The sequence below is a fragment of the Phalaenopsis equestris genome, unplaced genomic scaffold (genome assembly GCF_001263595.1).
Source record: "Phalaenopsis equestris unplaced genomic scaffold, ASM126359v1 Scaffold000985, whole genome shotgun sequence".
NCBI lineage: Eukaryota > Viridiplantae > Streptophyta > Magnoliopsida > Asparagales > Orchidaceae > Phalaenopsis > Phalaenopsis equestris.
Window position 1 is genome coordinate 135,160 of NW_018165424.1, and position 25,341 is coordinate 160,500.

The window sequence follows — 25,341 nt, forward strand, 5'->3', positions numbered from 1 at the left end:
CCTTTCTTCTCAAGAACTCTTCAAAGGATATCTCTTGGAACCTTATCGTAAGCTTTTTCTAAATCAATAAAAATCAAATGTAGATTCTCCTTATTATCTCTGAACTTCTCCATCAAACCTCTCAATAAATGTATAGCTTTCATAGTAGACCTGCCCGGCATAAATCCAAATTAATTATGAGAAATTTTTATGATGTGTCTTAACCTATGTTCAATTACTCTCTCCCATAAATTTAAAGCATGACACATCAACTTAATTCCTCTATAATTTGCACACTCTCGTGCATCCCATTTATTCTTAAAAATGGGGACCAAAATACTCTTCCTCCACTCCTCAGGCATCTTTTTAGTGTTTAAAATAATATTAAAGAGTTTAGTAAGCCAAGAAACTCCAAAATCTCCCAAATATTTCCACACTTCAATTGGGATATCATCAGGTCCTACAGACTTTCCACCCTTTGTTTTCTTTAAAGCCTCGTCAACTTCTTTTTTGCTAATGCGACGGTAAAAATGAAACGTTTTATTATTATTCACGATATTAAAATCACTAAGGTCAATTGTATTTTCAGAAAATTTATTAAAAAGTTTATCAAAGTAACTCACCCATCTATGTTAAATATTTTTTTCTAAGAAAATTACTTTTTGATTTTCATCTTTAATACACTTTACTTGATTTAAATCTTTACTTTTCTTTTCTCTTTATTTGGCTAGTTTATACATATATTTTTCACCCTCCTTAGTATCTATTCTATTATAAAGCAGAATTAAAAGCAGAATTTTTAGCGTCACAGATTTTGTCCCCGGTTGTCAACTATCACATAAGGGAACTCGAAGGAAAAACATCAAGAAAACACTATACTATTGTCATAGGAGCACGAATCTCATTACCTCTGAATGAATAAAGTTGCTCCATCTTCTCTCTTGCCATTTTTTCACTGTTTTTTTGTTTCCTGCTCCTTTTAGGACCGCTAGATTTTCATCCTTGTCATTTAAATCACTTCAAACTAGATTCAGCGATTTAGTACACTAGAACTTTTGTTAGAAATATTTTAACAACGTTCCTCATGGGATAGATACGTAGACTTTTTATCCATATATTACTTAATCAACACGTATAATTGCATAATTGACCGATTGTTTCACAGAAATTTCGAACATCACATGGCTTCCCAAATCTACCTTAACCATCTTACTTGAAATCTCCAAGCTAGCTCATAGCTTCATTGATTTTACCATATAAGCCATCTCCAACTATCTTGGTTGTCTTCCCCATTTTGCTAATTGCCAAAACCCAGCAACTGCAATCCAAGGAATACTAGCCAACACTTTGTGTCGAAGATGAAAATTTTCCTCAAGGAAACCTTTCGGTAAATAAATAGCGCTACAACTTTTTCCAATTCGGCTCTATTGCATTCTCTTCATTCTCTACAGTAAGCAATAACTACATCTAACAAATGCAACAAATTTCTCACACACTTCTCTACAGTAAGCAATTAAGAACTACATCTAACAAATGCAACAAATTTCTCACACAATAGCCGTTAAGAGCAACAAAAATTATCCTATAAAAAAGCTATTTTAACAATTTTTCCATCACCTTTTATATCATCAAATCCCTTTTGACCTTTAAATAACAAAGAACTTCTGTTATTAAATGCTTCATATAACTATTGAAAAGTATTACTTAATCTAGTTTATGATTGGTTAATTAAATTATAAGTAAAGTGCCAGAATAATCCCTGACTATTTAAATTAGGCCGTTTTAATCCCATAATTTATAAAACTACCAAAATAGTTCCCGACCTTTTTGAAATTAAGCTATAATGGTCCGCCATAGAAACTATTTCAGCCTCAATTTAAAAAATCTGGGGACTATTTTCACACTTCTATAAACTCTGGAGCTAAAGCAACCTCATGTAAATAGTTGGGAATTATTTTGGCATTTATTAAAAAAACTATTACATGATTGAAAAAAATGCATATAAGATATACAATTCATGGGTATTTTAGTTTCGCTTTGTACTTTGCACATTGAAGCCAAAAAGATAAAAAATAAAAAATCCTCTTGTCCATGATATTGTGCTTAGTGTTTTGAAAATAACACGGTATTACTAAGTTCAAAGGAGTGTTACAGTATGACAAAGCTTTCAAATTTATATATAGCAAATGTGAAATTACAGTCTAACCTGACACGTCCAAACATAGCAAACTATCAACGGCTGAATTAAGAAGCCCTTCAGTATGAGAGAACAGGCCAGCAAATAGTGCAATCTAAAAATCATTGACAGAAATAACGAAAATAGATAAATTTATCAGCAGAAAAAAAAAAGTTTTGAAAATAAAAAATCATGGGATATTATACCTCCGCAGTTGCAATAAATAATTTCATACATCTTATTTGGTCAGGAATGGATGGAATTGTGACTTCACTAAAAGCAACACAAGCTTTAACAAAGTTTAACAGCTTGTTTGACCCTTTAATTGCTCCAATTGCAAGGTTATTACTCAAAAGAACAAGAGTATCCTGCAGAAAAGAATTTTGAAGAAAAAAATTGAACAAAAATAAAAACAAAAGCTCAACTAAAATACAACCATGATGACCATATAAAAACAAAATATCACTGCCAATTGCACAAAATTGTGTTTAAATCAAGTCAACCATGGAAATCCCAGGGCGATTAAAAATAACATATAAGTTTACGCCCATAACTCAATCGGCTAGGCAGGACCAATCAAGCAATAGGCGAGCGGGCCGCCCATACCATCCAAGCGCCGAACAGCTCGACATCTAGAGGATCCCGTGACCGAAGAAGCCAGCGAACAGGAGGGGTATCATGTGGGCGTTAATCACGTATGCCAAGAGAAGAAATTGGAGTTTAAGGGAAAAGTTTGGAGGAAAAATTTGAAGTGTTGTGGAAGGATTATGTTAAGGGGAATAACCTAGGGTTTATTTTGTTATGCATGTTTTGTTTGTTGCTATTTTCTTTTCTTCTTGTGGTGCTCCCAGAGACGTCTAGGGTTGTGGGAGAGACGATCTACTTCTCGAAAAATAGATCATCATTGTATCTCGCTTCTTTTCCTTTGAATTTCGTAACAGTGGCCCTCATTTGAGTATTTTCCATCTATCTATTGCTGTTTAGTCGTTATTTGCTCGCTATATTTGGTTCCAGAGCGTATCAAATCAGTATCAGAGCAAGATATTGGAGGGATGGCAAAAAAAATAAATGTGCTAGAAGGAGAAGTAGGGCAAATCATATCGGGAATGCAAGAAAAGTTTGTCATCATGGAGGACAAATTTTATTCCAATGAGAGCCAAATGAAAGACGGAATCGAGAAGATAGGAGAAATGTGGTAGATAATAAAAAAGCTCATAGAGATGCAGTCCAAGATCATGCCAATCGCTCTAGTTGTAAACTATAACCAAGGGTTGATCAGGAAATCCTTAGCCGGGTCAAAAAAGGAGATGAAATGAGAGGGCAACAAGGATGACATCATCCAACACCAAGAGCATCCCCCTAGGACTCCGAGAGGAGGGGGTGGAGACTTCCGATGGAGGGCAATATGCCAAAAATTGGAGGGCACGAAGAAGGAAGGTGGAAGGAGGGAATCGAGAGTTGGGTTTGCCTATGAACGGAGGAGGGAGTTTCACCCTAGATACATATGAGAAATACCAGAGGAAGAAGTTGGGGTGGAGATGCAAGGGTCAGAAAATCAAAGATGCCAATCCTCAAATGGGAAAATGCACATTGGTGGTTTCAGGTGGAGCGATACTTTGCAGTCAATGGGTTAACTGAGGAAGAAAAGTTTATGGCAACAGGATTATGTTTGAAGGGAAGGCTTTAGCCTGGTTTCCGTGGATGGAGGCAAGGTATCTGATGCACTCATGGGAGGAGTTTAAGGATTGCTTGTTGAAGCATTTCCGAGCCATTCAAGAATGAGACCTACACAATCATTTCTATGCTCTGACTAAGAAGGGGACAATTACGGAATATCGGGAGAAGTTAGAGCTCTTGTCAGTGAGGTTGAGTATTTCTATAGTAAGACTGGAACGAAACTTCTTGAAAGCCCTAAAGCCTGACATACGAGCAACCATCCGACCCTTGAAACCACGTGGATTGAGGGAAATGATAGAGCTCGCCCAAATGATGGAGGATAAGAAAAATGTGAAAAAGACCAGCAAATGGGCAACATCGAAGTATTCTACAAGAGCACCTTGACGACCAAGACACCGAGGACCCAGGCGGTGCCATTTCAGAAGAAAGACCAAAGGAGAAAAATACGAGGGGTGGGGGGGGGGCTGTATCGAGGGCAATTTTAAGCCTCACCGATGCTGAAGTGCAAGATAAAAGAGCAAAATGATTATGTCACCGTCATGACGAGAAAGATGCCCCAGGCCCCTGATGCAGAGGGATCACAACCTTCAGATCCTTTTAGTTTGATGGAGAGGGAGGAATCGTAGGAGGACGCAATGGAGGAGCATTTGCATTTGGATGTTGCGGAAGTGTCCCTTGATTCAGTGTTGGGATTTACCTTAAATCAGACCATGATGCTGAGGGGGTGGATTGGGAGACAACTGATTGTGGTGTTAGTGGAGAGCGAGGTCACCCATAACTTTATTTCAAATCATATCATAGAGAAGCTAGAGTTGAAGCTTGTGACTATAGGGAGCTTTAGCATCATGATGAGGATAGGAAAGGTGGAGAAGAATCGGGGAATTTGCAAGGGGTTGATTCTGACACTACAAGGCTTACAAAAGGTGGACTTCTTTTCCTTGAATTTAAGCAACATAGATGTGAATTTGGGGTGAAGTGGCTGTGGACGCTTGGAGAGATGAATGTGGATTGACAGTCCTTGACGATGGAGTTCCAAATGGAGGGTAGGAAGATGGTGCTGAGAGGAGATGTTAGTTTATATAAAACTATAATGTTGCTCAAAACCATGGTCAAATCGATACGAGGAGTAGGGCTGAGCTACTTGGTGAAGTTGCAGAGCATTGAAACTTATCCTAAAATATTAAACTTTCAAACAATAATGCTAATAAGATTATTTGAAAAAACGATTACTATAGAAAATAAATTAAAAAATATGGAAGAAAGAATGCTAGGAATAGTTACTCAAACAAATTTTAAAAATCTTTCAGAAAAAGTTATTCATGGAAAATAAATTGTACTTTATAAACCTATAAGTTATAAAATATGGTAAAAAAACAAGGACCACTTACCTTATTTAACAAAAACTATAATTTTGATAAAAAAATATCAAAAATAATAGATATAGAATCTCAAATAGATAAATTTAATAATGGAAAGATAAATTTAATCAATGTAAAAAAAGAAATGTATGAAAATCATATACTATCTAAATCGTCAATAATACGAACATTGGCTGAACAAAAAGTAAGTTGCGTATCTGATTTAGACCAAAAGAGTTTACCAATAATAATAAAAGAAAATTGAGAATAAATTAAACAGCAAAAAATGTCTCAGATGCATGAAGAATTACTTAGAGCAGTTGATAGGTGAAAATTAGAAAGATAATGGAACATTGTGAACATCTTTTTGAATTAGGAAAAGAAAGTATGACTAAAGAATGTATTTATTGTAATTATTACACATATAAAAATCATTGATATCGTTGTCAATTATGTCTTATGGAAATATGTCATTTATACTAAAAGAAAAACCATAACCTTAATCATAGAGATTTTGTGAAACCAAAAGAAGGAATAGATGTTTCCACAACATTACAAAAAATAAATTTTGAATTAGAAAAAATACAATTAAATAATGAAAAAATATTATTTAGAATAGAAAAATTAGAAGAACAATATAAAAATAAAAATAAAAATTCAACAAAAAATGATTCAAACATATAAAAAAGATAAACAAAAAATTATATTTAAAGTTAAAAAAATAACAATGGCAATAAAAAAGAAAAAAATAATCGCATTATCAGAAAGTAAAAAATTTTCTGAGAAAAATATTAATTCTGATCCTGAAGATATAGAATAAATAAATAAAATAGATTTAAATAAAGTAGATTTTACTACTGAAACAATGTTATCAAATACTTATCAAAATTATTCAACCTCTCTAATAATGGTAAATAAAAGATCAACTGTACAACAATCAGTTATTTCTAATGTTCAACATTCTATACATGTTCGACACACTTTAAACCAATCCACTGATCAAGCGAGCCAATCTTCGGATGATGAATGACAAGTCTATTCCAGTAGCAAGAAGACTGGAGGCCGACTCGAGCTCGGGAACTTATTGGATGATACTTTGGTCAATTACTAGATGACACTCATTTTACCAATTTATTAGCTGGCTCCATTCTTGGAACTAGGGGCAAAGGCAGCAAAATTGGGTCGCTCTCTAGCTATTTGATACTACGTATTTTGGCTTTTTTTGTTTTTTTTATTTAGGTCTCTCATGTAATTTTCTGTATTTTCTCTTTTTTGGAACCTTTTGTATGTGGTGGTTATTGTGGGGGAAGGGTGTCATGCTTGGGCCCTTCCACACAATCTATATATATATATGCAACCTGACTACAATACCTGGATCGAATTGGTCCAAGTTTGGTCTCTGTTAAGGAGTCGGCTGGTCCTCTTGGGTCACTCCTAGTTATCATATTATTTTATATTTTTTTTTATAGGAGTCTAGAATTAGTTTTTTGTGCTTTCTGTTGGAACAGCCGCCAACGTCTCTTCTTCCCTTTGAGGCCAGTATTTTATGGTTCCAGCGGTGCTTCGGTAGTATCTTAGTCTCCAGGCGGTGTTTCTCCTTTCCCAACTCCTTTGTATCACTCCCGCTTCGCTGTTTCGCTGCTTCGCCCTCTTCCTAGCAGCAAACCACCCCAACAATAGCCTTTTGCTATTTTTCCTGTAGTTTACTCACTGTCTAACTATTCTCCGTCCTGCCCTCGCCCAGAACAACCCTCCTTTGGCTGTCCAACAATCCACTGCATTCCACATCGTCATTCCAGCCCTCCATCCTCGCTGCCAAATTATTCTAGCATTTCCCATTTTCTATCACCGTTGTTCCATCCCTCCATAACCATTCCCATCCCTTTTCCAACCACAGTTGTTCCAACCCAATCACCTTGCTGCTATCATCCTAGACAGTCGTGGCACGTGTTGCGTACTTGCTGTCCAAAACTAGGAAACCATTGTCTTACTATTTTATACTTACATACCACCTCATCAACCATCCCACCACCTCTCAAACCCTTGATGATCACTACCATGGTATTCAAAATATTTTTTAAGACAAAAAATAAAATAAGATGCTTTCAAATATAACATTTTACAAATATCAACAAGCAGAGGAGCTAAACTACACTTCTTTTTTAAATTGAGAAGTAACATTTAGCTTAATCAAGGCACAACTCACTAATAGTGTCACGCTGCAACTCACTCCCTCAGGACAAGTAGAGGTGTAACAGAGCAGACAATTCACTTAGACATAATTTTGACTAGCACTTACTCTCACATATACTCGTCAATTAGATAAGTGTGATAAATTACGTCTCTAAATATTTATTGGTATCATACATAAATAAGGAAGCGTGTACAACATAATTCTTAAATAAAATACAGAGCTTCTAAAAAAACTTCAAAAAATAAATTCATATATACACAAATGTCTATATAATAAAATTGTAATATCAGAGGCTATAAAAAATGACAATCCTCCTAACCAACGGTACACCCATTCCTTATCCTAAAAGCTAATATTATAATATTTCATTTGCTGCATCCATAATCAGATAAACATTGCTAAAAAAGATTCAAATATGAAAGAAAAAAGGTAGCAAGCATGCTGACTAACATTAATAATAATAACAATATTAAATAATTATACTTCCATACTTAAAAAATAAAGATAACGTGGTTATAAACTGTACATGCAATAGGTGCCAAAAATATATAATACTACGGACAAATCATTTTAAGCCACCATACTAAATAATGTAATATACGCTTTTAGTTTTCCTTTCTACCCATAATATCAACATTCTTTGTTTTAGCATTATTACATTATATTTGAATGGAATCTTACATTTCATTTTATTAGGTTATCACCTAGTCCATTTGTTACAATAGCCGATAATAAAGGATCCCACCCTGATATCAATTGATCCACACAAATCTGAATATTAAGAGTCGAGAATTCAATCATTTCCTTATCGAGACTCTATCTCGTCAAAATTATCCTTCCTTGCACAGTTAAACGATAAAGCTACCTACCAATCACAAATTACATGATATTTTTTTTATCATCTTCATTTGTTTCATATGCATGTATTTGTAAACCATCACTTTACTAATATGCACAAAAATTACAATATGATAGATAATAATAAATAATTTGTATGTGTAGTTGTATTTCCATGAAATGTTATGAATTGACAATATGCACATATCTTATATCAAGTTGACAGTAACAATTAACATTAATAATTATGCTTAATATGAACGAATATTTAAATACCAACACATAATAAATGAATTTACTAATAAACAAAAGCATGCGATAGTCCTGTACAGCATTTTACATTTTAATGTAGCATTTAAGCATCTAAATTGGTTGTTGGGTCAGCCTTGCGATAAATATCTCGAAGTTGGTCTCAAGCTCATATACTTAAATAAACAGTCTAGAAATAACCAAATCGCTTAACTTAATAATTTTCTCAATCAATTTCAACATATATGGCATGCCTTCCGACTTTTGAAGAGTGATCCGCGAGCTATCTGTCGCAATCCCATGGTCATATGACGGGAGCGGGACTGAGCTCCATCATGTGAAGAACAAAACAATGGGATTCTCCAGCCTGTTTGCTACTGCCAGCCCTTGTAGGCCCTTCTAATATTATTTTAATTAGAACTATTCATACGTTGCAATTTCCTACTTTTGGTTCATTCAATAAAGGTTGTTTTCTTTAGTTTTCTTGCGTTGAAGTATTGTATTCTTAGATTTTTAGGTGGTGTGCCCATAGTTTGATTGAATCCAGATAGGGATCTGTCCCAATTATTTGGATACCTACCCGCACCTCTACTACAAGTCTACTTTAGGTTCTCTATGCCGGACTCGCTATCAAGTCACCAGCCGCACCAGTTTTTAGCCGTCACCACCATTTTGTGCTCCATTTCTCTTTCCACTGATATCCAACCCATCCTTTGATCCTTTCACACCATCTAAGAGCCCTAAATTAGTGCCACCGGAAAGTTTAGAAAACATATTAATGCATATTTTTCATAGGTCATTTAACACATTAAAACATGAGGTTTGTTTCGATGAAATAAAATAAACGGGAAATAAAACAAAACACTCCAGCATGTGATTCACTAACCACAATCATGTCAAAGTAACTGAAAGCTGAGCGACATGTAACTAAGAATGTTAAATGGCTTTCTCTATCATCACCAAAACCAACCTGAAAGATCCATATTATTAGTTCAGTCAAAACTAAAACATTTTCAGCACTTAAGAAATTGAGCATAAACAAATAATTTTCTAAGCAAATTGACTTGACATACCAATTGAACAAAGTGACAGATGAGTTGTGAGATTCGCTGATAATCTTTATTTAAAATATCAATGCTGTCAAGAAGCGCTTTAGAGATTTCAAACAGCATTTGTATGGTTGTGGGATTAGATATTGAACCAGATCTGCCTTGCAACATCAAAAAACATTAGCTCCAGTTATAAACAAACCACGAGAATCTATAAAATCTTCACCAAGGTTACCCAATCAAAGAAAAATAAATTAAATGTCTGGCATAAAGAATTACAAATACAATATAAAATATGCATGATTTGAAATTTACACCTAAGTTGATTTTGGCTAAATTTATAATTCGGCGGATTTAGCCAAATTTAAAATTTACACCATTCATAAATAAAAAAAATTATCTGGCCTGCAACACCCAATGTTGGCAAATTTAAGGCATACCCGAAATGAATCGAACATATTGGATTATATAGGATCAAAGTTATATATCGCACTCCATTTCATTTCTTCCTCCCGCATCATTCAGTTTCGCATGCCTGAAGAGCTTGAGCAACCATTGCTATAGTGCATGTTAGCTCTGTTTAAAAAAACATTTTTGGGGCGCGCTCGGGGCGGGGCGTAAGGCTTTTTGCCCTAAGCCCACGAGGTGAGCGTAAATCGCGTAGGGCTTACGCCCGAAAAGAAGCAAACCACTATACGCGCCTCACAGGACGTATGCCCCGCCTCCTAACCGGATAAAAAGGGTGAAAATACTCTAATTTTAAATAACTATCGAATTCAAGCCGCACGCAATCATCCCCCTGAAGGCACTCTACTTCCTCATTTCATGCAGAGTCGAACTCGACAAGTTTCCTTGTTCCTTCAACTTCTCCTTCTTCTTCTTCTACATTTTCCTTCCTCTCCTCCACACGGTTTATTCACACACTCACATCGTCAGTGTCGTCTTCATCCCGTCAGTGTCATCTTCATCCCGCACGCAGGCTCTCGCATGTCACCTTCATCCTGTTTGTTGCCAGTGAGGTTTGCGGTTTTTTTTTTGTTACTGTGTGTACAAAAAATAAAATTGTATGAGTATTCTTTAATTTATCATTTCACTGTAGTGAGGTTTGTAATATTTTGGTTACTGCAGCCTCACAAATTTGATTATATACCAGATTTTTATGCTTTTATGAACTGTAACTACAGTGAGGTTACTATAGCTATAGTAATTTCACTGCAGGTGCTACAGTGAACCACAACCTTTTTTTTTTCATGTTGAAGATTTGCTAGACACTCTAACCAATAAACCACAAATTTCTTCATGTAACCAGAAAACTATAATTTTTCTTTTCATGTTTACAATTTGCTAGAGGTTGATTTGATATAATTTTTTAATGTATTAGGTTAGTTATTAACTTGTTATGGAAATGGAGTATTGTGTAATCGGTAGTAGTCGCACTAGCAAAAAAGACTTTGCATGACAATATACAACAAGCTTACCCAATTACAAATATTTTAGATGTAAGTCTTGCAATCAAGTATACAGTGAAACAATAAACAAGATAAAATAACATCTTGCAGGCACACACAAGGACAAGCCATGTGCTAAAGCCAGTACTAAAGTTCAAGAGAGAAGCAGGAAAACATTAGAAGATGCAAAAGCCAAAGCACAACGTGATAATGTCATAAATGATATTAGAAGCAATGCAATAAATATTGATGAAGGTTAAATGCTACAAATTCAACATTAGTTGCTCCTCCCAGAGGCCACCTAGAGTTAGAGGTCCAATGGATTCTTTCGCCACAACACAAGCAAGGAATTCTACTTTAAATTCTAATTAGAGAAAAGATGAAAGAAAAGGAGCATGCAGAACAATTAGTAGATTCAACCACTCACCTTGATCCAAACCTAGTGGGAGTTGGTGTGTTATGTCTATTGTTTTTTCCTATTTCAATTGGTTGTAATATTTAAATTTAAGTAATAACATTTACTTTCCTATTGTTGTGTGGGCTAACCCTTGGTGCCATAAAGAATATTGCATACCACATAGAAGCCCTAGTGCAATTAAAAGAAATTTTATATCAGTAGTTATATATTGGAGCACTAACTGTTTGGAAGTTCTACAATCATAGAAACAACTTGAAAAGTTAAAAATGTGACATACCTTGTAGCTTTTTCAAGAATATGCAGATTGATCACATTTTGAGATATTCCATGTAGCAATACATATACGGCCATAAATTGTTCCTAGAGATTGAAAAAAAAAATGCTATCAATATCATATGCTTCCAAATCATTTAACTACTTGACGTATATCTAAATAATGCACTAAGTTTATGTCTTAATTTATTAGAAAATGCTATCAATATCATATGCTTCCAAATCATTTAACTACTTGACGTATATCTAAATAATGCACTAAGTTTATGTCTCAATTTATTAGAAAATGCTATCAATATCATATGCTTCCAAATCATTTAACTACTTGACGTATATCTAAATAATGCACTAATTTTAAGTCTTAATTTATTTTCTCAATAAACTCTCACATAGTCAAGTTTCCAAAGCAACTTTGAAAAAAGATTAGAAATGCAATCTTTGCAGCTCCAGAATGAAGAAAAAAACAATCAATCAGGAATTAAAGGCTCAGACAGAAAACAAACATTAGCCAAATAGAAATGTAAATGATATAACATAAATTCTCCCAAGACATTAGCATGACAAGATAATGCATCTAATGTTTAGCGGAAATAAAGCACTACCAAAGATATGTTACCGAAGCAAAAGCATTTTCTATGCTACTGAAGTACTTGAGAAGCTTCATAAGAATGGACTGCAGAGCATCTAATTCAGTTTCATCAACTCTTGTATATTTTGAAAGCTTCAAAATGCCATCTAAAATTGACGATAAAAAACTACCCTGAAAAAACAAAAGACCTTCAGTAGAAGAGGTTCATATTTTACTCATATTCCAGTTACGTCAAAGAAAAAATTATGTATACAGTAGTCTGTCAAAGAAAAGACAAACGAAAGGCTTTGTTATGATGCTTGGAAAATACGTATTGCTAGCAGAAAAGAACCAACCCTATGAAGGATACACAAGGGTAGAAAACAATATTTTTAAGAACTAAACTCATTAAATATTCATAATGTTTGTAACATATCAAATAAAAATGGTAATACATCTTTTTAGCATCAAGAATACGAGATTCAAACCTTAACAATTGTTCTAAACGGCAAAGAAAAAGTTTCAGTGATTTATGTTTTAGTTGTGGAATATTAATTGATTAAATTAAACATAAAATATAAAAGATTAAAAAAATAATATCAAGAGCACTCCATAACTACTTCTAATACTAATTAATGCACCATCATATGTATCTTTAAGAGCTTCAACAAGGATTTGACTTACTTCTTTCTTTATCATTGCCAAGTCCGCTTCTGGCAACAGACATTTCTCAAGGTTGATGAAAAACTTTTGTAAATCCTTTTTCACTGTACATTTTTCCATTAATAGCCATAACTTATTACTCTTCCTTCTTAACTTCCCATCAAAAGAAAATAGTGAGGGTCTCCGATCATTGTGCTCATGCTAATTGAACTTCGATTTACACAAAGGGTTCTAACGAACTTCACAAATTACCAAATTCTTCTAACAGATTGATGACATCAACATATGAATTATAACCTACTTCAAAACATAAAGACCAATTATAGCAATAGTGTGCCCTAACCTATTGCATAATGATCAATGAAAATGTTCATCATTTGTAGCCAAATAAGCGTGTATCTCACTCAGGTGCATGACACATTACATGCTTCCTAATCTATGCATTTGCAAGCATCAACATCTCATGATTTCAGCACTCCTTTTTAATATGGAGCCCGGAGTTTCTATTCCACAAGCAATTTAGGTGTCAATCTTACATCCAATGGTCTTTTATTCTTCTCCTCATGCCAAACTAGAACGTGATCTTTAACTTCGGATAGTGCAAGGTTATCCTTTCGTCCATCCTATCTAAATTAGGGCTTTCCCCCACCTCTTCATCTATTATGATGTTGCCTGCTTAGGAGTTGCCATCCGCTAAAGCAATTAAGGTTTCGTTAAATTATTTACAGTGCTTTCTTCAACATATGATCTTATTATGTTTTCATTTCTTTATCATCATAGAAATAGTGCAAGGCAAAAAATAATAATAAATTCTAAACTCAAGTTACTGCTCCTAAACTAGTTGTAATAACAGCTGGAGGATCTGCAAATGAAGTTGCCAAAAATGGGATTTGTTTACTAAATAAATATAAAATCATACCCAATTAATAACCATAAAAAACTCAAGATTATTTAAACTAGCTTGTAATAATATAAGCATATGTTGAACACACATTGGACATAACTTTTATAAGCCGCATTAACTAGGTTATACATTAAGTTAGCTCTATTATAGGCTCCCACGTGGACACTGGGTACCACATGTTCATCATATAACAAAAAATAAATATTCCAACGAGTAAGAGCATTCGAGTGGTTCCCCTTGTCTCCACATCTACAATACAAATGCCCTCCTAAGCTAAACTCTACCAAAGTCAGTGATACCAAAGTTAACCCAAACCAAAATAATGAAAGCAAATATTATTAAGCAAGCAACTAGGGTTACAATCAAGCCTCCAAATAGAAATAAAAAACATAATAAAGATGGGGGAGTGGTAACCGTTGGTAGAGGTGGTGGCTCGGTGGTAGCAGTGGATTAGGCTAGAGATGGAGGTGGGTAGGTGGAGCAGGAGAAGTTAGGGGCTAGTGGTCTAAATTAGGGGACAAAGGGAGATGGATTCTTGGGTGGTTGTTGAGGAGGTGTGGTAAGAGGAGGCCGTAGGTGGGCTAGAATAGGAGACATGGGGGAAGGAGGAGGTCGGGCTGGCGGCTAGGAGTAAGGGGAAGAAAGGAGGGGAGGGGATATAGCCACTGGTGGCTGGGCTCTAGAAGAGAACAAGAGGGTGGCAGCTGTAAGCAGGTAGGAGAAGCGCCAGAAAGGAAATCAAAGGGGGATAGCTACCACTTCAAAGCAGGATACAGCAGGAGCACTACCTGTTCTCGGATACATTCCTAGCAAGGGGGAGAAGCTTATAGACAGAAATCTGAAACAAAACACAGCCTGACCCTAGACTCAGCAAAAACGCATATTAATAGAGGAAAAATAGGTTGGAAAATGAAAAGGTGGGGGAGAAGGTTTGGGTGGCACTTCCCGCTCCTGCTGGACCGGCCCTATCCCGCTGAGCCCTAATCGGTTCAGCTGAAACAACACCCCGTCAATCTGCCTCCCTTAATACCAACACCAACATGATAATCTTGTCGCACCTACGAAAAGGTTTTCAACTATGGGTAGCACATAAAAATCAAAAGTAAACCTAAAGGAATGATCAAACCCTTGCTCCAAACAACAAAACTCAACGTCTCAATGGAGAACTCATTTGATACAAGAACTAATAGGAAAACAGCGGAAACACACAAAGCAACTTTTATTAATGGGAAAACAGGGTTACAACACAACATAACAGAAAATAATAACAAAAAACATGAAGGACACGAGCAAACACCTCTAAGGTGTATTCCAGGGGCAGTGAAAGTCGGCTAGGTGATTTAGGATGGTTGGTCGAGGTAGTGGCAGCAAGGGGGTACTGATGGCAGCAAAGAGGGGGTGCCGAATGGCAAGGACAACAAGTATCGTGAGTTTGGACAGCAGGTCTGGCGACTAGACAGCAGGTTGCGGGTCTGGACAGCAGGTTGCGGGTCTGGACAGCAGGTTGTAGGCCTGGACAACGGGCGTGGAGGGTTTGGACAGCACGTTGGGCGGCTGAAAAGTGGGCTGGAGGCGGTTGGGAAAGGCTTGGAGTAGCTGGCGGCTCAAGGGAGTGAAAGAGACAGATTGGGAAAGTAGGATACAACCAGAGCACTACCACCTTCTCGGATACAACCCAACGAAAAGGAAAAGACTCCACAGAGGAATTCTGAAATCAACACACAAAAAAGGTTAAATCCTAAACTTTGAAAACAACAAATAAATAGGCTCTTACAAGAAGAAGAAAGGAAAGAGCTTAATAAGAAAACTCCTACACAAAAGGAAGGGATAAGGAGACCAGAAATATTCCGAAATCAGCCATAAAATACTTCTAAACTATGAAGCAAAAAAGGAAGAAGAAGAGGGCAAGAGGCACTACTGCCCTTTCACAGTGTAGCTCGAATAGAGAGATACGACAGAAAACCCGCTCGACTCTATTGGAGTCCACGACCAGCCTCCCAGGATAGGTTTCTATGCCAGCCAGTTGAACCAGATGGCTTGTCTCCCGCTCTCATGCGGGAGATGCCGTAGCCATATCAGTATCTCGGGGTTGGGAGAACTTCGACCTTATTCGTCAAAGCTTCTGGCTCCTTTCTAATCCTGGTGGCACTTGAGTCCCACTGTTGACTACACTGTAGCCTGAAGCATCGAAGCAGTCAGCACCACTTAAGCGCTCCCATCCCCATCGATCCACTCTCCAGAGACTGTGCAGTGAAAGTACCTTGCATCACTCCGTCCAGTGGTGGAATTGGTGGTACAGTGTTCACTGTGCGGTCCTGACATCCTCTCTAGCACAACTGTCTCGTGTCTGGGGCCGATGTCTCATCCTGTGTTGTCACTAGAACTGGCCCCACCGACGTCGCTTTGCAAGTAAGATTTTTTGTGATCTCGGGCTCTGTCGAATGAAGTAGAATGATGTGTTTCCCCTCCTTGATAAATGAGTATGTGTTTTTGAATCCATCATGTTGATTCCTCCGGTTAAACTGCCACAGTCTTCCCAACAGAAGGTGGCAGATATCCATTGGGACCACATCACACCATACCTGGTCCTGTAACTGGCTTCCAATTGAAAACTCTAACAGGCATTTTCAATCGATGCTGACCAGATTCTCTTTCCTCAGTCACGTCAGTGAATATGGCTAGGAATGCCTCTGAGTTGTCAGTCCAATTTTTCTACTATTTGAGTCGACACCCGTTCTTGCTGTTATCACCATCGATGATAAAACTGCATACCTTCCCGTTCACTATGAAGCGGGTGTAAAAAATGTTGTGGTGAAGCCACTGCGAATCCCCTATCTTCAGTCTGCAGAATCTGTCGAGTCACAAGTGCTTCTCTCTCATCTGGTGGAAGCTGATACACCTCACCCGGTTTCTCAGCTTTCTCCTTATCACTAATCCCTTCTATGACGTCCTGATCTGTGAGAGTGACTGCCCTGCTAGTGGGACAGCTAGAGGCTACGTGGCCATAGCTATGGCATCGGTAACATTTCTTGGCCGCTATGGTGTTGGAGTTTCATTTCTCTTGCTTGTTCCCGTTCTGATTCGGAGTGTCATTTCCTTGTGTGGGCTTGCTTGTGCCTCTCGGGGTATTTGTGTCCAACATTGTAATTGTAGGCGATTGCCTGCCTAATGGTTCCTACCTGAAGAATGACCGTTGTTTGCTCTACTTCTGCTGTCTCTCCACTTTTAGCGCTAGTGTCTGAACATCTCCAAGTGACGAATAAAGTTGTAGTTCTACCACATCGCTAATAGCTAGCTTCAAGCCTTCTGGATAACTGACCAAACTACTCTGTGAACTCCTCTATTGATAGACCCCTCTGCTGCAAGCAGTGGAGTCTAAGAAACATATCCTGGCGGTAATGGATTAGGTGGTATTTCCTCTACATCGCCTGTTTCATCTTCTCCCAACTAGTAATCCTCTCGCTGCCCTCGTTTTCATTTTTCGTTGTATGTTCTCCCACTACAAAGAGGCACTTTTCTTCAATTTAATAGCAAATAATTTGACCCATCTATCCTCTGACTCATCTTTATACTCGAAGATCTCAATAGCTTGTAAGTAATCAATGAAATCCTCGGGATCCGTACCTACTTCAAAATCTGCAGATCTACCATGATACCAAAGCCTTTGTGTCCTTCAAATGACATCTCTTCTCTACGAGTCTCCCCTCGAGGGGGACTCAGATATCCCTCTCTAGACCTCCTCTAATACTAGATTCCAAAATGTCGTGGCTTATCTTCTTCGTCGAAATTATCCCAATGGAAGGGAATCAGATCCTTAACTCTTCCTCCTCGACTCTCTAGATCTCAGTCGAAGGTAACTTCATCTTGTGTTAATTCTTCAATCTTAGCAAGTCTTTGTTCAAGGCGACGGAGCTCCTATCTTATATCTTCCCAAGTAGTCCCGAACATGTTTCTCCTTGGTGATATGACTAGGGATTAAGGAATAGAAAAAAATAAAATAAAATTTTGGTGGGGTTAGGGTTTGGAAAGTGGAAAGGATATTTAATGGTAGGAAAGAAGATTTTGGTTTATGGTGGATGCTAGGAAACCCTAGAATGGGAGTAGGGTTAAGATAGCTTTGATACTAAATGATACCGGAACTAGTAGAAAAATAGTGGAAACAGAAAGAAAATAACTTTTATTAATAGAAAAATAGGGTTATAACACAGCACAACAAAAAATAACAACACAAAACATGAAGGACACGAGCAGACACCACTAAGGTGTACTCCAAGAGCGATGTAGGTCAGCTAAGTGGTTTAAGATGGTTCGCCAAGGTGGTGGCAGCAAGGGAGTACTGATGGCAACGAAGGGGAGGTATCGAATGGCAAGGACAACAAGTATCGAGAGTCTGGACAGCAGGTTTGCAGGGTTTGGACAACACTGGAAGCTGAAAAGTGGGTTGGAGACGGTTAGGAAAGGCTTGGAGTGGTCGGCGGTTAAGAGGAGTGGAAGAGATAGGTTGAGGAAGTTAGAAGGGGAAGATACATCACCACCTCAAAGTAGCATTAGTCGAAACACCACCACCTGCTTGGATACAACCCTATGAAAGAGAAAAGACTCCACACAAGAATTCTGAAATCAACACATAGCAAAACTAAACCCTAGACTCTGAAAATAACAAATAAATAAACTCTTACATGAAGAAGAAAGGAAAGAGGTTAAGAAGGAAACTCCCATACAAAAGGGATAGGGAGGTCATAAATATTTAAAAATCAGCCATAAAATACTTCTAAACGATGGAGAAAAAAAGGGAGGAGAGGGCAGACGACACAACCGCCCTTTCCAAGTGTCGCTCGATCAGAGAGATACGACAAAAAACCTGCTCGACTCTGTTGGAGTCCTGGACCAACCTCCCGGGACCGGTTTCTACGCCAGCCGGTTCAGTCTCCTGGCTTGTCTCCCTCTCTCGTGCAGGAGATGCCGCACCCGCGTCGACATTTCATTGGAACAGACAACTCACATGTTTAAAACAAACGTGGATCTGGGGTTCACACAAACTCTCATTAATGTCAGTTGACTTTTCAAAAGATTATATGGTTTAGATTATTTTAGAAGATATTCAAATGTATGATATTAACTTTAGTTATTAAACATATATATGTAGGAACCATGCATCATAGGCATCATCTCATACATTCATGATTTTCAATTGCAACAAGTTCGTTTAATGCTTTTCTGCATCCAAAACAAGTTTTATGTTTTATGGATTAGCAATATAAAAGAGCTTAAGATAGCGCTCAGCTATGATAAAGTACAACAAAATAAAGGAGTATTTTGAGGATGAAACAATTGGAACTCCAAATAAACAACAATAAAGAAGACATGAAATGAGTTGCATAGAAGATACAAGTACCCATAGGATACAAAAATTCTAACTTGACTCTTTTAAAAGAGTGTGTTTCGAGTCAGCTATTTAAAAAGCATATTAAAATTTAGATAAGACACTATCACAGATTTCACCATCATTTTACAAGGACTTAATGGCTAAGTTTTATGTTTCCAATAAGGCCATTAATTACCCCTTCCAGTGGTGAGACGAAACATTCGATTAAGGCTAATAGGGTAGGGGCTAAATGCTCATCATATGGTAACGACAATTTCAATTTTAAATTAAAGAAATTTTTCGTCATAGGGGGTGTTGATGATGAACCCCGACCAAAATCCTACAGCTTTGTCATCTTATGTTGTTGTAAATCTTGGTCTACTCAATGAGAAAAAATATTCAACCCAACCTACTTAATGGATCATCTATGTTAACCTTACAGACCTGATACAAATGTTTACTTAATGAAACAATTTTAAATCGATCTTAATTAATGGAGTGTCTTATGCTCTATAAAATTTATTTGTATGAATCACAACTCAAAATAGTCGAGCCATCAAAGAAGATGGATATAGGGTTTAGTAATAAATATAATTTAATGGTACTCTACCAAATAGTCAGATTTCTGATTGTAACATCTTATTTTGTAGTGTCATTTGACAAAAATCATATGTTTAGAGGACACATGACTCATTCATATTAGCATAAGAAGTTTTGGGTTAGACAATATAAATACAATTGATATGAAATTAATTTGCAACCCAAAGCAATCTAAAATTTATCATCATCAACAAATTATTGTGAATGATTAATGAATTTTACTGTTTAACTTAGAGCAACATTTTTCAATTAAATCTTTTTATATTTTTTTAGATTAAAGTTTTCTAAATTTTTCTAAAAATTTTTGCATATTTTTTCTAATTTGAATTTCAACTGATTCGCATCAGGATTTGGCTCACATTGGCACAGTGGTTAGGGATGTAAGCATCCCAATTGTCTATGGTGGAAAGACGTTTAACTGTCTCCTGACCGATATTATCCCGTTAGTGTAGTGATTAACAATATAAAAATAATCCACGACCCGGGACTTGGTATTAACCAAGACGGGTGCAGACGATCGGGCAGTGTGAATTAATTTTTCAATATTAACTCACAATTTAACAGATGAAAGAACCCCAACAAATAAATTAAAATGTTATGATTTATAATTATCTTGTTGATGATTGTCCACATCTTCTATAAACGTTTTCTCGTCTATCGCTCAACTTTTAATTAGTTACAATAATTGCGGGCTAAATGAATCAATGAATACTCATACTTCTAAACTACAACAACACAACGAAAAAAATGAACAATATGCATGACAGTTAAGCTTCTTTATAAATCAATATAAACATTTTACATGCTATTGAAAAAGATTTATATCATTTTCATATCAATATCATTTCATATCTATACAACCGTCACAGGAGACACTTTTTAAAAATTATGTTAATTAAGACACATCGATATCAATATTCTTTTCTATTTACGTGCACGAGTATACTGGTGTTCTCCCACTAGTATCATCAAGAGGTGCGTCAACATAGTTAGCCAGACACATGTAAGCATACTATAAATCATTTCATTTTCATTCTAAATAACATATATGTGTAGTAATTAAGTTTAACTATGCAAATCATTCACATACATATGCAGTTTATAACATCCATTATATTCAGTCAGGCACATGTAAATATACTATAAATAATTTCATTATCATTCTAAATAACATATATGCATAGTAAATAAGTTTAAATATGCAAATCATTCGCATTCATTTTGAAATGACACAATTGACTAATAAGCCAGAATAGTTATATTCTAGTTGCAGTAATAAAAAACCTTGGCTTACATTTTAATGCGATTGATAGAAGAAACATAATATTATTACCATAATTTAGAAGTAAAAGTACTCACCTCGATAACACTTGTTTTAGTAAATTTTTACCCTAAAATCGACTCTTTTAAGGTGAAAACCTCACCTAAATATGATAAATTTTAAATATTTATTATATTAGGTAACTATAACTTTATATTATTATTTAAATATTAAATTTTTATTATGCTTATTTTTCTATTCAATATATATTATTTTCATTATTCTATTACTGATTACCTTTAAACAAAAAGATTAAAATAATTTAAATATAATGTTTCTGTAATTAATTATAATAGCTCAAATTATTAAGTATGTTACCTTACTCCCCTCTCGTGCTCTAGATCACTTGAACAGAGCAACAAGGTTCGGTCGAGCCCTACACCACTTGAGGAACCCTTCTACAAGAATCTGATCGGCTCATTTGCACAACCCGTTCGCTCTTCATCTCCATTCTTCCTCTTGATATAAGAGCACGGCCTCCTTCGACCTACAGATCGGGTTGTAAATTGCACTCGAGCTCCTCTCCCTGGTGAAGATGATGTCTTGCTCCGAAATTAGGGTTGGCCAGCCTCTTCTTCCTCATGCTTCCTCCTCATAGCATCTTCTGCGCTCGCACACTAGCCAATTGAAGTTCGATGCCTCCTCCCGCACGAGAACTCCTTCGATCTAACTCGCACGCAACTTTGGCTCTTCTGGTAAGTTCTTTGTTTGTCGTATTGATTTATAAGGTGAACTTAACTCCCTGGCTTCCGACCCCTCGCTTCCTCTCCCCTCTATTCATTTTCTCTGACTCTTCACTTCGTCTTCCTCTCCTTTTTCATTTACTCTTCCGTCTGTTTGCCTTCTCTTCTTCAGGTTTTCCTTTTGTCTCCCCCGAACTAAAACAAATCATCACAATATTCCACACTTACAAAAATTGTCCTTGAAATTTAAAAATGGATTGTCAGTAATCTCATTAGATAGGACATCATTAGTTATTCATAATATTCCTATCTCTCATTTATCCTATAATTTCGGGTGAATTCATTTGCTTGAATGGATGTAATTATTAATTTGAATTAACTTTAATATTTTTTATTTTTATTATTTAATCTTTCTTATAATTTTCCTATTGACTCTTTCATCAATATCCAATTAATAGATCATAAATCTTGGGTTCTAATACCACTTTTATCATGGTCTGGCCTGGAGCTTGGAATTAAAACGAGAACAGATGATCAGACGATGGAAATTAATTTTCAATATTCATCTATAATTTAAAAAATAAAAGAGCAACTAAATAAAATTAAATTAAAATGATACAATTTATATTACCTCGTTACTGTTTGCGTGTGTCTTCTATAAACGTTTTCTCGTCTATCGCTTATCTTTTAAAAAATTAAAATAATTGCGAGCTAAACAAGCTAGTGAATACTCATACTTCTATACTACAATAATATAAGAAAAAGAAAGAGCAATGTGTATGCCAGTTAAGCTTATTTATAAATCAATATAAATATTTCACATGCTATTTAGAGGGGGTTTATATATCATTTTCATATCAATATTATTTCATATATATACAACTGTCATATGAGATACCGTCTAAAAATTGTGTCAATTAAGATACATCAATATCAATATCTTTTTTCATTTATGTACAAGGGTATATTAATGACCCCCCACTAGTACCATCAAGAGGTGCTTCATTATAGTGAGTCGGACACATTCAAGCATAAAATAAATCATTTTATTTTCATTATAAATAACATAAATGTGTAGTAAATAAGTTTAACAATGTAAATCCTTTACATTCATTTCGAAATGATCAAATTGAATAACAAGCCAAAATAATCATATTCTAATTGCAGAACAAGATATCTTGGCTAAATACATTTTAATGCAAGTGATTTAGAAGAAAAACAACATTATTATCATAATTTAGAAGTAAAAATATCCACTGTGATATAAAATTTAATTTTTTTTATTATTTTAAACGACTAATAACTTTTTAGTTTTCATCAGGTATTAAATTTTTATAATGCTTATTTTTCTATTCAATATATTATTATTATTATTATTATTATTATTATTATTATTATTATTATTATTGATTACCTTTAAACAAGTAAATTAAAATAAAGTAAATATAAAGTTTATGTAATTAATTATAATAACTCAAATTATTACGTATGTTACCTTACTCCCCTCTCGTGCCCTAGATCACGCGAACCGAGCCCTACCCCATACGAGGAACCCTTCTGTGTGAAGCTGTTCGGCTCATTCGCACAAGTCGTCCGCTCTTCTTCGCCATTCTTTCTCTCAATAGGGTGCAGTCTCCTTCGACCTATAGATTGGGTTGCAAAATACTCTCGAGTCCCTCCCCGTGGTGAATATAATGTCTTGCGTCGAAATTAGGGTTGGTCGGCCTCTTCTTCCGCATTTTTCATCCGCACAACATCTGCGCTTGCACATTAGCCACTCGAAGCTCGATGCCGCCTCCAGGAGAACTCCTTCGATCTTCGCACGTGACCATGGCTCTCTTGGTAAGTTCTTTGCCTCTCGTTTAAATTTATAAGGTGAACTCGGCTCTTTGACTTTCGTCCCCTCGCTTCCTCTCCTCTCTTGGTATGGTCTACTCACCCTTGACCGATATTATCCCGCGACACAGCAGTTAGTGATATAACCATCACAATTTTCTAGGGTGGCAGAAAAAAACTATGCACATGGATACACTAGCGTCCCTTGTCTGCATCATTAGGGGGTGAACTCTGAACTGACACATATAAACATCTATATAAAGTATTTTATTCTTTATAACATGCACTATTTTGAAACATTTTCAAGCTCTATTAACAAAAATACTTACTCTATTGTGCAACAAATGATTATAGATATCATGCATATCTCTCATATCATTCATATCTCTTATATCATGTCTATCTTGCATATCATGTATATCATACATCTCATATATATCTTTAATGCATATATATCCTTTCTAAATTAATATGAAGAATCTAACTAAACAAGAACATATATGGAGTCAAACATATATTTTGAAATAAAGAAGATTACTAAAATTTAAAAATATGATTACTCATCTTAGTTGTCCAGCTAAATTCTTTATGTTCGGTAAATAGCTTATAATAATTGTTAAATAATAATAATAATAAATAAATAAATAAATAAACAGACAATTGAATGGTACTGACGATTCGATGAATCGTCTCAACATTATCATTTCTCAATGAGCCAATGAAAGGAGCATTTCAATCGAACTATTAAACAGTGCAGAGAGACAACGAGAGGGAGAATGAAGGATAACTCTTCTCTTACCCGTTTAATGATGTCATTGGGTATGTCCATCGTAAATCAGAAGAAAGAAAATGAATGGAGGGAGAAAGGAAACCGTCAAACCCTAATAGAAAGAAGGAGGTGCGTGTTTCCTCTGAAAGAAGCAAACAACTAGGAGACGAAACCAAAGGAGAAAGCATCATTCATTTTTGTGTGGGTCAATCTGAACCCTATTCGACGAGACGACCACACTTACCTACGACATAATGCAGAGAAGGAAGGAGGAGCAGTTGAAGGCTTGCGGTGCTTAGTTGAGACTCGACCAAAGGTAGGTGGTCTGAAGCAGTATCAGGCTGAAACGAGGTCTCGTGCAGGCTTATTTTGTGCGAAGAAAATAAAAGTGGAGAAGAAGCTTTGATCAGAGAAGAAGGGAGGGGGAGACCGCATGCGTAAAGGGGAGACCGAAAAATACTTTTAAGGTAAGGGTTTTATAATATTAATTTATGAATTTATATATATAATTATTATTGAAGAAAATTTAAAAGAACATATTGGTAGAATGATAGAAAATTTTAGAAGTAATTATGACGGATAATAATTTTGAGTGACTGAGCAATAAAATAGATTTATATTTAATTTTGTTTTAGCATAAGATTTTGTTATTGATAATATTTTATTAAAGAACAAAGAAGAGCATATTATTACTTATAATAATGGATTTAATAAAACACAAACTAATTATTTTTTCATGAGAAAAATATATTGTCGAGATTATATTAGATTGTAAGGTCATTCCAATTGAATATTTAAATATCCAACATCAATTATTGATTTTGGATTTTAAGAAGAAGAATTGGAAGATGAAAAATACAACAAAATATTATCATAGAATTAAAAGAGGGAACTTAAAAGATAAATAAAATTACTTTTAAGAGTAAATTTCAAGATCATAAAATTTTGGATGTTCATAAAACTAAAACTATATG

The 25,341-nt window shown here is 35.6% G+C and overlaps 1 protein-coding gene across 1 annotated transcript in view; it reads right to left on the minus strand.

Annotated features, from left to right (window-relative positions):
* Nucleotides 1–25,341, minus strand: part of LOC110032617 (UPF0505 protein C16orf62 homolog) — a 148,056-nt gene that overhangs the window by 24,619 nt on the left and 98,096 nt on the right. The window contains exons 14-19 of the mRNA XM_020736290.1: nt 12,275–12,418; nt 11,663–11,745; nt 9,544–9,676; nt 9,357–9,440; nt 2,362–2,523; nt 2,186–2,270 (exon numbers count right to left, since the gene is read on the minus strand). Coding sequence (XP_020591949.1) covers nt 2,186–2,270; nt 2,362–2,523; nt 9,357–9,440; nt 9,544–9,676; nt 11,663–11,745; nt 12,275–12,418 — 691 coding nt within the window. The remainder of the gene's footprint in view (nt 1–2,185; nt 2,271–2,361; nt 2,524–9,356; nt 9,441–9,543; nt 9,677–11,662; nt 11,746–12,274; nt 12,419–25,341) is intronic.